This window comes from Psammomys obesus, unplaced genomic scaffold, assembly GCF_907164565.1.
Source record: "Psammomys obesus unplaced genomic scaffold, mPsaObe1.curated_primary_1811, whole genome shotgun sequence".
Taxonomy (NCBI): domain Eukaryota; kingdom Metazoa; phylum Chordata; class Mammalia; order Rodentia; family Muridae; genus Psammomys; species Psammomys obesus.
In genome coordinates, this window is record NW_026593947.1 from 3,363,291 (window position 1) to 3,375,093 (window position 11,803).

The 11,803-nt window shown below is 53.7% G+C and overlaps 1 protein-coding gene across 1 annotated transcript in view; it reads right to left on the minus strand.

Annotated features, from left to right (window-relative positions):
* Disc1 (DISC1 scaffold protein) overlaps nt 1–11,803 on the minus strand; it is a 129,304-nt gene that overhangs the window by 68,224 nt on the left and 49,277 nt on the right. The window contains exons 6-7 of the mRNA XM_055617598.1: nt 6,795–6,849; nt 1,212–1,314 (exon numbers count right to left, since the gene is read on the minus strand). Of these exons, the coding sequence (XP_055473573.1) occupies nt 1,212–1,314; nt 6,795–6,849 (158 nt within the window). The remainder of the gene's footprint in view (nt 1–1,211; nt 1,315–6,794; nt 6,850–11,803) is intronic.

Genomic DNA, 11,803 nt, shown 5'->3' on the forward strand with positions numbered 1-11,803 from the left:
CCCCCCCCCCCCCGGGGTCCTGGTCACTTCGCACCTGCCTCCCGCCACTATCACAAATAGCAACTCAACCAGCAAATGGGGGGAGGGTTGAAAACAGCGTTCAAATGGCAGCAAGACAGTGTGCATCGTGTTCTCAAGCTGCTGAGCGTGGGCAGACACCTATCCACGCAGAACCGCTGGTGCGAAAAGGGTGTGCGCTGAGACTCTGTCATGTTCCAAGTCCAGCTTTCTCGTGTGTGTGTGTGTGTGTGTGTGTGTGTGTGTGTGTGTGTGCGCTGCGCGTGCGCACTTGAATGTGTATTCACATCCATGTGTGCAGGCCACGAGAATGCGTGCCATGAGGCCTGAGGTCAACCTCACTCGTCATTCCTCAGCTGCTGCCTCCCTTGCTCTCTGAGACAAGGTCTCTTACTCTCCAGCTGACCGGTCAGTGAGGCCCAGGGCTCCGTTGTGTCCACCTCCCCGTGCAGGGTCACGAGCATGGGCCTCCCCTCGGGGCTTGGCACGGGTTCTGGGGAGAGAAACACTTCCCCAACTGACGCGCCTCCCCTGCCCCATAACCAAAGTGTAACAGGGCGCCCCACGTGCGGTCCCTGTCAGGCCGCTCCCAGCAAACACAGAGCTTGCGACGGTGCTGGAATCATGGCCTGTGGAGCAACAGGCCTACCCGAGCCCCGAAGTGGGTCCACCCCAAGCCCTGCAGCCCAAGTCCAAGACACAGCCCCTGAGAGCAGGCCGTATCAGAGCAGTGCCCACGGGAACCATGCTGCCCTGTCCAGACCTAAACTCCTGCCAGGGTGCTGGAGACCACCTAGGGTGTCACCGAACCTCCCTGTTCCTTCTCCCAAAGGAGTAAATCTCCTGCCTCTACATCTCCACACTGCTTGTCTGCTAACTGGCCTGTTGGAGACGGTGCCTGCTCCAGGCTTGTTCCAGCTGCAGCTCTAGCCCCCCACTCTGAGCCTGGTAACTCTGGTGACATTACTGCCAGGTGTGTGTGTGCATGTGCGTTGCTAAGCCTTGAGCCTGAGCCTCACACATGCTAGGCAAGTCTCCACCACTGAACTCCCTCTCCATCCTAACTTAACTCTCAGGCTTGCTTAGAGTCGCCATGTAGACCAGGCCCTCGCAGCCCCCACCTCAGCCTCCCAGGTAGCTGGATGACCTTCACATGGCAACCAAGGACTGAACGTGAGCGCCTTGGTGGGTACCTGATACGGCCAGCATCTTGGCTTCCAGCAGGGTGGGCAGCCTGGTGTCCAGCTCACCCAGCCTCCTCCTCACAGAGCTGCACAGTCTCTCAGCAGAGCACACCTGCAAGGAGAAATGGCAGGAATCCATGTCTATCAAGCAGGAGACAGAGGGACTGGGGATGAGGGGTCTGGGTTCCTGAGTAACCGAGTAGATTGATAGAGAGTAAGCAGAAGGGGAAACTTTAGGAAGGAATGGGTTAGAAGGAAGAGGGAGACAAGAGGGAAGAAGAGGGGAGGGGAGAGGAAAAAAGGAGAGGGAGGGAAGGTGAAAGGAGGGGGAAAGAGGAGGTAGGAAGGGAGGGGAGGAGAGGAGAGGAAGAAATGAGAAAGGAGGAGGAGAGGGGAGGAAGAGGTGAGAAAGGAGGAGAGGGGCATGGCATGACCTCAGCCCAGGCCTGGCCCGCACAGGCCGATCTGAGCTCACAGAGCAGCCACATCCAGAGAGAAACATTCTTGCTGTCTGCCTCTGCCTTGGCATTCAGCTTCTGCCCGAGCCCTCCAGCCTGGTTGTTTGTGGCATGGCACCCCTGGGGGAAAGGCCTTGCTGGTTTTCTGTTCCTCCCCATCACCCCAGTCTTCTCCAGCTTCCTCTCCAGTGGACAGTTTCTATCCCTCTGTCCTGTCCTCATCTCTCTAGACACCTGCTGTCCATGAGCAGGGACTCTGTCCCTAGCACACAGTGGGTAACTAAGATGTGGCTTTGACATCAAGGTCAGAAGAACCAGCTAAATGTCCTTGCTAGAAGACTCTAGAGAAACCAAGAGGGTAGAGACTTGCTGGAAAATCCAGTTGAAAGATGGGCAAGTCGGGGTCGGGAAGACCTGTGGGTGTCAAGTCCCCTCAACTCCACACTCACCTGAAACAATAAAACTCCAACCTCAGTCTCACCCCCCAGATTCCTTTAGGTTGTATTGAGACATCCCACTTTTTCTTTTATTCAAGATTAAAAGCTCATATTTACCTGTTACCTATACTCTGATTAGCGATATACCTATATTTTCAGCTCATCGAAAGCACACAGCACAGTTTCTGTAGTGGGCATTTTGGGAAAGTCCGAAAAGGATATAACTCCAAAGAATTATTGTTTGTTTGTTTACTTATTCGATTATTTATTTATCCCATTCAGAAACTGGAATTAGCGCTCGCGTGCAATCTGCCTCTCCAGGGACGCTGTCAGCTGTACACACCTGGCTCATCCGAGAACAGGAGCTGCAGTCAGAACCCAGGCAGACCTCACCCAGTCCTGAAACACCCACCCTTTCCTCACAGGCTGCTGCAGTCAATCTGTTCTCTGCGTCCGGGATTTCCCAGCCTCCTTTGGTGAACCCACCGCCCAGCCGGCCGGCCTTTGCACTGGAGCCCGCACACATCCTGTCATTCATCTCGAGGCTCTCCTGGGCACCCTGAGACCTGTCGGGACGTCAGAGCCAAGGCCCGAAAGGAAGGTGTCCAGGCCACCTTCCCCTGGCCCTGCCTCAGTTGGCCCAGCGCTCCATGGCATGCCCACTCCTCTGGCTACAACTGTCACCTGGGGAATTCAAGGACTGGCTGGTTAATTCTGGGACAGTAGCCGGAGTTCTCGGGCCTCGTGTAATCCATGTCTCACATTTCTGATTTTAGTTACCAGCGTCTCTTAATCATAATCAGGTCAGACTCTCATTCACTGAGAAAGCCCATCATTCGAGCTATGCTATTAATATGAAACCGCCTTTCTACATTTTCTGATTAAATTGCACACTCTTTCCGTCTCTGCTGGATATAACATAATATCTACCAGCCTCAAGATATCCCAATTATTTCTAACTATTTCCATCTCATTTATCCCTTAATTACCTTTGGTTTGAGTAACCCATGAGAGTCAAGAAATGTAATGAGAGTAAGGAAGGTTGCAACGCACTCTGAAAATATCAGGGGTTGAGTGTGTGTGTAAGCACACTAAAGAAAGGAACCTGCCTTGAGCTGGTGGCTCACGGTCACTTAGCAGTGTACAGGGGTTGGGGTTAGGGGTTGGGGTCAGGGGCAAGGTTAGATTTCCCACACGGCCTCCCATGCTCACAGACATGTGCTGGACTACATATACCCACCCCGGAAAAATCTGCATGCCATCCTTATTTACAAAGAAAATTAGCCCCTGAGGAACTCATTAATGAATAGAAGTTTTACATTTGCATTTTAAAATCTAAGGCACGGCTCCTTAATTTGATAGAAAAGTGAGGTCATTATATGTTGACTATAAATATATTAGTGATGGGATCTGCAACGGCGTGGATGCTTGTGCCCTAAAATTTTCCTATGCTGAAATCTTCAGCCCCGGTGTGATGCTGGCGTTAGAAGGCGGGGCTCTGGGGAGTAACAGGTCCTGAAGGTAGAATAGCGTGAAAACATCGGCACTCCCGGGGATGGTGGCCCAGTCAGTAAAGGTGGTTGATTTACGAATGTGGGCACCCGAGCTGGGTCCACAGAACCCACCTAAGAAGCTGCACCTTGTGCACAAACGTGTAATCCTAGAGCCAGAGAAGTGGAAACCAGAGGGTCCCTGGAGCTTGCTGGCAGCCAGTGTGGCCTAACTGTGAGCTCCAGGCCCATGAGAAAGCCTCTCAAAGAGGTGCATGGCATTCCTGAGCGTAACACCCAGGAGCAAGCGTGTGCACACACAGTAACGATGACAATAGCAGTAGTAATATTAATAATATAATAATGGCCAGGCAGTAGCCGCATACATCTTTAACCCCAGCACTCATGAGGAAGAGATAGGCAGATGTCTGTGTGTTCAAGGTCAGCCTGATCTACAGAGTGAGTTCCAAGACAGCCAGGGCTACACAGAGAAATCGTGTCTCAAAATAAAATAAAATAAACAAACAAACAGATAAATTTAATAATAATAGTAATGAGACCTAAAAGAGCCCTCCTGTTCTCTTTCCCTCTCTCCATCATGCAAGGAGACAGCGTGGGTGGTGCCATCTGTGCCTCAGATCAGATCTGCTCCGAACCTGGCCATCCTGGCACCTGGCCCGCAGCCCTCCAGCCCCGACAGCTGCCCAGCCTCCGTGCTTTGCAATCTAAGCACAAACAGACAGAGAGCCCTTCCAGCATTTAGGAAAACATAGCGACCTCAAGGCCTCTGGCCCTGGTCCTTCCAGCCCACCTCTGAGCCGGGCAAAACAAGAAACGCATCCCATTGCTCTCACCTGGATGAGCAACCCAGAGAGCTCACGGTAGATGCCAGGCATTCCTGAGCCCACTGACATCTTAGAGACATCACTGGTCGCTGATAGGAATCCACCTAACCCCTAACCATGTGGCCAGAACTGTCAGTTTTGGAAATAAGTAAGGAATGAAAGGAGAAAAAGAGAGGATGTAGGAGGCCGGCCCTTGAGATCTGGGTCCAGCTATCCTGCTTGTGCAAACCTACCTGATTGGCTGATTAAAGGTCCATACATGGGCAGGGCAGAACAGGGTAGGTGTGGCTAAGGTTCCTGAGCTTTTGAGGACAGGAGACTCAAGAGAAGCAGACAGACAGAGAAGGTAGGAGGTCGCCAGGATGGGTTAGGTGGAGAAGGAACCACATAGGTGACAAGGAAGGACTCTGAGGATGGCATGGATGGGAAAAACACCAAGATGAAAAATGCAAGCAAGTATATTGGGATTATGGATGGAAGGTAGGCCAGTTGAGGAGGATGAAGGTGGATGGCATTGGATGGGGGCTGGGAGATGATGGTGAGGATATTAAGGCATCATAGGTGAAATATCTGCCTGGCCCAAGGTAAATAAGGCAATTATAAAATCTAGCAGGTGTCTGTGTCTTATTATTGTGATAGCAGGTTAAATAATACCACCATGATAACCTTAGGGCTAATAATAATAAACATATTATAACCAAACAGTGCTTTTTAATTACTACAAGAGGAGAGAAAAGGCAAACAAGAAGAGGGGAAAACACACAACCTTACTAACAACTCATGGCAGCCTCGGCAGAAGTGCAGAAAAAGACACTCAGCATGCTTCCCAGCAAGGGCCCAAGCTTTGCCTTCTTCTCTGAGTGTGTGCATGCATGTGTGAGTCTGTGTGTATGTTCATGTGTCTGTGTGCATGTGTGTAGAGGCCAGAGGTCTATTTTGGGTGTCTTCCTCAGTTGCTGTCCACATTTTTCTGACAGTGCCGCTCACTGAACCCCGATTTCAGCGTTTCCACTAGGCTGGCGGCCAGCACGCCTCAGGGATCCTCTGCCCGCCTCCCCAGAGCAGGGAGTGTGCCACAGCTGAGGGCCCCACAGTCCTCCCTTCTCTGGTCCTCAAGCTAACTCCTCCCAGGTCAGAGGCTTTGCTCAGGAACCATTGCTCTGCATTCTCAGCTGGCATGGACCCTCCAGCTCCCCGGGACGGTACGCTCATGTCAAGGTGTCCATCAGAGAGCCTCAGGGCAGCTCCCAGGACACCAGGCGTGAACCGCTGAATCTGACAGCCAGGACACAGGCGGTGGCATCAGCCGACTCCACCTGGGGAGCACCAAGGTGCTTCACATGAGGGGACCCTGCTGTGAAGGCGCAGACAGCGTGGTGGTTAATATTTACTGGGGTGCTTGTCTGTGGAGACGGGGTCTCAGCATGTGGCCTTCAACTGCATGGCACTCACTCTGGAGACCGGAGATCTGCTTGTCTCTGCCTCCCGAGTACTGGGAGTAAAGGGGTGTGCCCCCGAGCCTGGCTAAGAGTGATGTTAACCTGTCAGGACCTAGAATCACCTAGGAGACCATCTCTGAACACGTCTTCATGCCTGGGCTAAAGATTCGGGAGACCCACCCTGAATGTGGGCCCCGAGCCTCCATGAGCTGGGTCCTGGACCGCGTGAAGGAAGGCGAGCTGAGCTCCAGCACCTCCCTCCCTGCCTCCCTGTGTGGACGCCATGTGACCAGCACCCAAGCCCCTGCAGCCCTGTCTCCCCACCGGGACACCCTGCCGTTACACTGCAAACCAAACCTCGCTTCTTGCGTTAAGCTGCTTTTGTCTAGTATTTCATCACAGGGTGAGAAAAGTAACTCATACAGACGACAGATAATATTAGCAAGATGATCTGAAGAACTTAAAAGCAAAGCAACCCCTCCAGCCGCTAAACCAGTTTCGTTTCTGAGAAGCCTAAGCTGGAGCTCCAGGAGAAGCACAGCGCTTCCACCCCCAAACTCCTGTTTGTTCACTCATTTGTTCGTGACAGCAGCTTGTTGTACAGCTCAGGCTGGCCTTGAACCCTTGATCCTCCCACCTCTGCGCTGGGATACTGAGCTGTGAGCCTCTGTGGCAGCTCTAAGAGCCTTTTTAAACAAAGGCTCTCAACACAACCAGTACCACCCCTTCCCAGACTCCGGACCAAACCCTCTGAATGCAAGGCCCACCAGACTGGCATGGAGGCAGCAGCTTCCCCCACCCCCATCGGCTCCCATCCTCTGCCACAGCCTGGGGAACAGCTCCACCAAGCCTGCTTCCTCTAAAGCCCCTGGTGACACGGATGTGCAACTGGGTCGGAAGGAAATGGGGGAGGGCGGGCTTACCTGAGCAGTGATCTCCCGAGCAGCCAGGCTCAGTGACTTTGTCCGCTCCCGGAGGCTGGAAGAAGCAGAACAGAGCATTGGTCTTCTCGGTACCAAGGTGGACCTCCCATCACCCACAGAGCTGAGGAGGAGCAGGAAGCAGGTGACACCTGGCTGGGCTGACACACAGCTGGGAAGCAGATCTACTAACTGCTCTTCCAGAGGATTAACTGCTCTACTAACTGCTCTTCCAGAGGACCGGAGCTCAATTCCCAGCACCCACAAGGCAGCTCACCCTCATGTCTGTAAGTCCTCGGCCAGGGGATCCGACATCCTCACACAGATATACATGCAGTCAAAACACCAATGTACATAAAATAAATAAATTCTTTTTTTCTGTTCTCAGGGGCTGGGGACATGGCTCCAACAGTATACGGATTGCCACAGAAGCATGAGGGCCTGAGTTCAGTCCCAGAACGCACATGAATAAGCGGGCACAGCGGTACACACCTGTACCCTGCACTGGGGCTGTGAAGACAGGCGGATCCCTGCGGCCCACTACCGACCAGCCTAGCCTGCCTGGTGAGTTCCGCGCCTGTGACAAACACGGGCGAGCCAGGCACAGCAGCACACATTTAATCCCAGCCCTTTGGAGGCAGAGGCAGTCGGATCTCTGTGGGTTTAAAACCAGCCTGGTCTACACAGAGGACATCATGCCAGCCTGCGAAAACACAGTCTGTCTTCATTCCCAGAACAGAAAGCCCAGAGCCCTGCAACCTACAGGAGTGGGCCACACTGGCAGGGAAAGGCTGGCATCTGAGTGGCATGTCAACGAGTCCAGACGTAATGCCAGCACACCTGTGCCCAGCCTCAGTGAAAGCAACACACACACACACACACACACACACACACACACACACACACACACGGCACACTTCTCAAGCTGCGTAAGGCAGCCGGCGGTCCTTCTCCCAGGAGTGTCCAGCCTGAGGTCCAGCAGGGTAGTGATGATCGTCCCGATGCGTACCATCCAGTTATTTAAAACATTACGGGATAGTCTTCGGAGTCTGTTGCATGAACCCCATAGATAACCACATCTGCCACAAGGTCAAAGGCTGGACAGCGGCTGTGTGTCTCCGCTACGCCTTCTTTTTCCATACTTCTCCTCACGTACTGTTTTCTTCAGGCAATGCCTCCCTAAATCTCGGCAGGACATCATTTCCATGTGGGCAGTATCCGTCTGCTGGGTCGCTCCCTCAGGAGAAGGGCTCAGAAGCACCCTTGGCAGGCAAACCTGTGTGTGTGTGTGTGTGTGTGTGTGTGTGTGTGTGTGTGTGTGTGTGTGTGTGTATTATTAAGAAAATGCCCCGAAGGACTGGCTACAGCCTGATCTTATGGAGGCATTTCCTCAATTGCGGCCACCTCCTCTCCAGCAACTCCAGCTTGTGACAGGTAGCAGAGGGGGGGGGCAATGAGTAAGGCCACCCTTACTCCAGACTCCAGAGATGAGTAGGAAGAGGATCAAGTCTACAGGAAGATGTGCCAGGATTTGTTTGACCTCAGCAGTGGACAGGTGACTGCCAGTCGTGTTTAGGACATTTATGGCTATTTATGTTTAGAATGTCTATGGTGGACTATGAAGCTGTGGCTGGTATGACGCTCCAAGCTAAGGTGCTTCCAGCTTCTGCAACAGGAACTCATTTGGCTTTTGCACAGGGCTTTTAGGTTCAGTGGCGTGACGCTCCGAGACTGCTTGGAGGATGGAAGTCTGAATATGACGACATCAGGCAGGTGCCATTGGAAGATGCTGTGGTATCCGGGTGCCGGCAGAGAGCTGTGGATCACAAGGGAAGGAAGAGGCCTCGGGGAGTAGGCACGCCGAGGGAGTGAGAACATCCTGCCCAGAGCCCACCGCTCATGCGCTTGTGCCCCGTTCACTCTTCCGACACCTCGGAGCAGCCGGACATCCAGAAGCCAGAGTTCAAGACACAACTCCTACTCTCAACCGCTCTCAGCTGCTGGGAGGGCAAGACAGTGTGACAGATGCAAGGAGCGTGCTCAGTCCACACAGGGTGGCCTGCAGGAGGGCAGGGTCCTGGTTCCACGTGTGTGCCGGGTGGGGAGGCCCAGAAAAATCTTCCACAGTGGGGAAGCCAAGTATCATTAACAGGTAAGCTAGCATCAGTAGAGGCGTGGCGGGCTTCTTCTCCAGTGATGAGAACCGCTGGGGGAGGTTAGCGTCTTCACATGTGTGATTTCTGGAGCCTAGCCCAGCTGGGGTTGCACGCTCCCGGAGACTGGTGTGCACACCTGCCGGTCATTCCTGCTTTAACTCACACCAGAGGGAGGGCCGCTGGTGGGGGTGAAATCAACCCAGATAGTGCGCATAGATGGGCGTGAGGCACGTGGCAACAGCCTCCCCTGAGTGAGGCAGGAGTCATCATGCAGCAAAAGTGGGTGCAGACAGGCCCAGGGGGAGCCTGGAGCATTCCGGACCTCAGCTAGATGGAGACACTGTGAGGGAAGGTGAGCCTGGTTCTCAGCTTATGGGGACAGCAAGACAGGACAGACCACTGGGTGCTGGAGAGAGGGGCAGAACAGTTTTGTCTTTTCTGCAGGGTTTCAACTACGTCAGGCCAGCCTTGAGCTCACAGTATGGCTCAGGGTGGCCTTGCAATCCTGATCCTGGGTGCTGGGATTACAAGAGAGCACCACAACGCTCGACTTTTGTGGTGCCGGGGTCAGACGTGGGGCTTGCTGCATAAGTACAGGCACCCCACCAACCGAACTGCACCCCAGCCAGCAGCTCACACCCTCACGCACACCCTCACACTCTCTTAGTCAGTGGAGCCCCATCTAACAGAACCTTTGAGCATTTACCAGCACAATATAAGAGTTCCCGAACACTTGAGAAACTAGCTCATGGAGTTACATATTGAAACGGACCGCAGGCTTTCTTCCCGACTCTAAAAGTGAGCGGCCTCAAGGAGGGCACCTTTGCCAAATGTCCCACAGCCCCAGTGAAAAGCAGGCCAGGCGCCATCTTTCCAGGGGTGGACTCAGGTCATCGCTCCGAGCCCTGACCTGCCTCTAACCTAGAAGGAGATGAGCTTCACCTCCAATATCTGCATGAACGGAGGAGGCAGTGATGCGGGTAATTGAGCGCATTGTTTTATATCTGGTCTGATTTATATTTAATTTATTTAATTTATGCTATGTTACTTTTTTCAGTAGATTTATTTTCCTAATTATGTGTTGCTCAGGCTAATATTAACATTATATTTGTATCCCCAGGGGATACTAGGAATGGAAGCGGGGGGGGGGGTGTGTGTGGAGGGGGAGCTGTGACTCATTCATGTGTGTCACACTAGCAGTTCTCAAGCTAGACACCAGAGGAGCCGGGCTGAGCGGAGCATCTGAAGCTCCGTGAGTCACCTGAGTCACCTTAACTCCACCCACACGTGACGCTGGGAGCCACCCTGTGGCCCAGGAGCAGGCGCCCCTGCTGAGGCTGCCCCGGCCAGGTGAGCTTGAACAAAGCCTGCCCCTCTGCCCCGCTGACACTGAATACGGATCCCCACGGACGGGAACTGCCCCATCAGAGCGGGTGCGGTGACCCCAGCACCTGGAAGGGGAGGAAGAGGGACCACGAGTTCAAGATTACCCTTGGCATCACAGCACATCTGAGGCCTGCCCGGGCCACATGAGATCTTCTCTCACTCAAGGAACCGTGAACTTCCCCGTCAGACAGGATGCCTCAGGGGCTCAGGAGCTCCTCGCCCAGAGCCCTCTCCTGTGCAGAAAGTATGTCTTCACTCACAGCAGCTGAGCCGGAGACAACAGCCACAGGCTGGCTGGCGAGAGGCCTGAGCATCTCCCCACATACTCAGCATGCTACTGAAGCGCTTGCCACACGAGTGTGTGAACCCGGGTTTAGCTCGCAGAACCAGGTGTTTACAAACCGGGGCTGGAGAGAGGGCTCTCTGGAGGACCCCGGTTCGATTCCCAGCATTGCTTGGCAGCTCACAGTGGTCAGTAACTCCAGATCCAGGGGCTCTGGCGCCGCCCTCTCTGCCCCCGTGGGCATGTATGTATGTTGTACTTTAAACACACATAAAGTCAGAACACCTATACCCCTAGAGTAAAATAAAACTAAAATGAGATTTTTTCTTTAAGCCAGGTGTGGTAGTACATGCTGCAGGTTCAGTGAGGGGCCTTGGCTCACAAAACAAGGTGGATGGCTACTGTGGAAAACACATGAGATTGACCTCTGACCTCCGCATGCGAGCAAGTGCGCACACACACACACACACACACACCTGTACAGACACAAGCATACACACATGAAGAAGAAAGAGGGAAGAGGGGGAGAGAAGAAAAGGGAAGGCAGAACGTGAGGGGGAGAGAGGGGCAGGAGGGCAGGCAGCAGGCCCAGAGGAACCCATGCAAACCAGAGGCCTCCAACACCGAGGTCCTCCAGGCTGCTATGAGACCCGCCGGGCCCTCCCACCGCTGCTGGAGCACAAGTGAATGCATACACACGGAACCATGAAGATTAACCTTGGCTGCAATTCAGAATCTGCACACTGATTTGCCCAGGGAGAAAAGAGAAGGGAAGAAAGGGAGGGAGAGAGAGAAGGAGAAAAGGAGGAGGAAGAGACAAGGAAGTCAGGAGGAAGGAATAAGAAAGGGAAGGAGGGGAGAGTTGTGTTTCAGTGCAGAGGTTCTACCACACACACAGCACACACCCCACACACACCCATCATACACACCCCACACACACACCCAGCACACACCCCCAGCACACCCCACACACCCAGCACACACCACACACCACACACACCACACACACCATACACACCACATACACACCCCACACACACCCCACACACACCCCACACACACCCCACACACACCCCACACACACCCCACACACCACACACCACACACCCCACACACACCACACACACCCCACACACCACACACACACACCCAGCACACCCCACACGCCCAGCACACCCCACACGCCC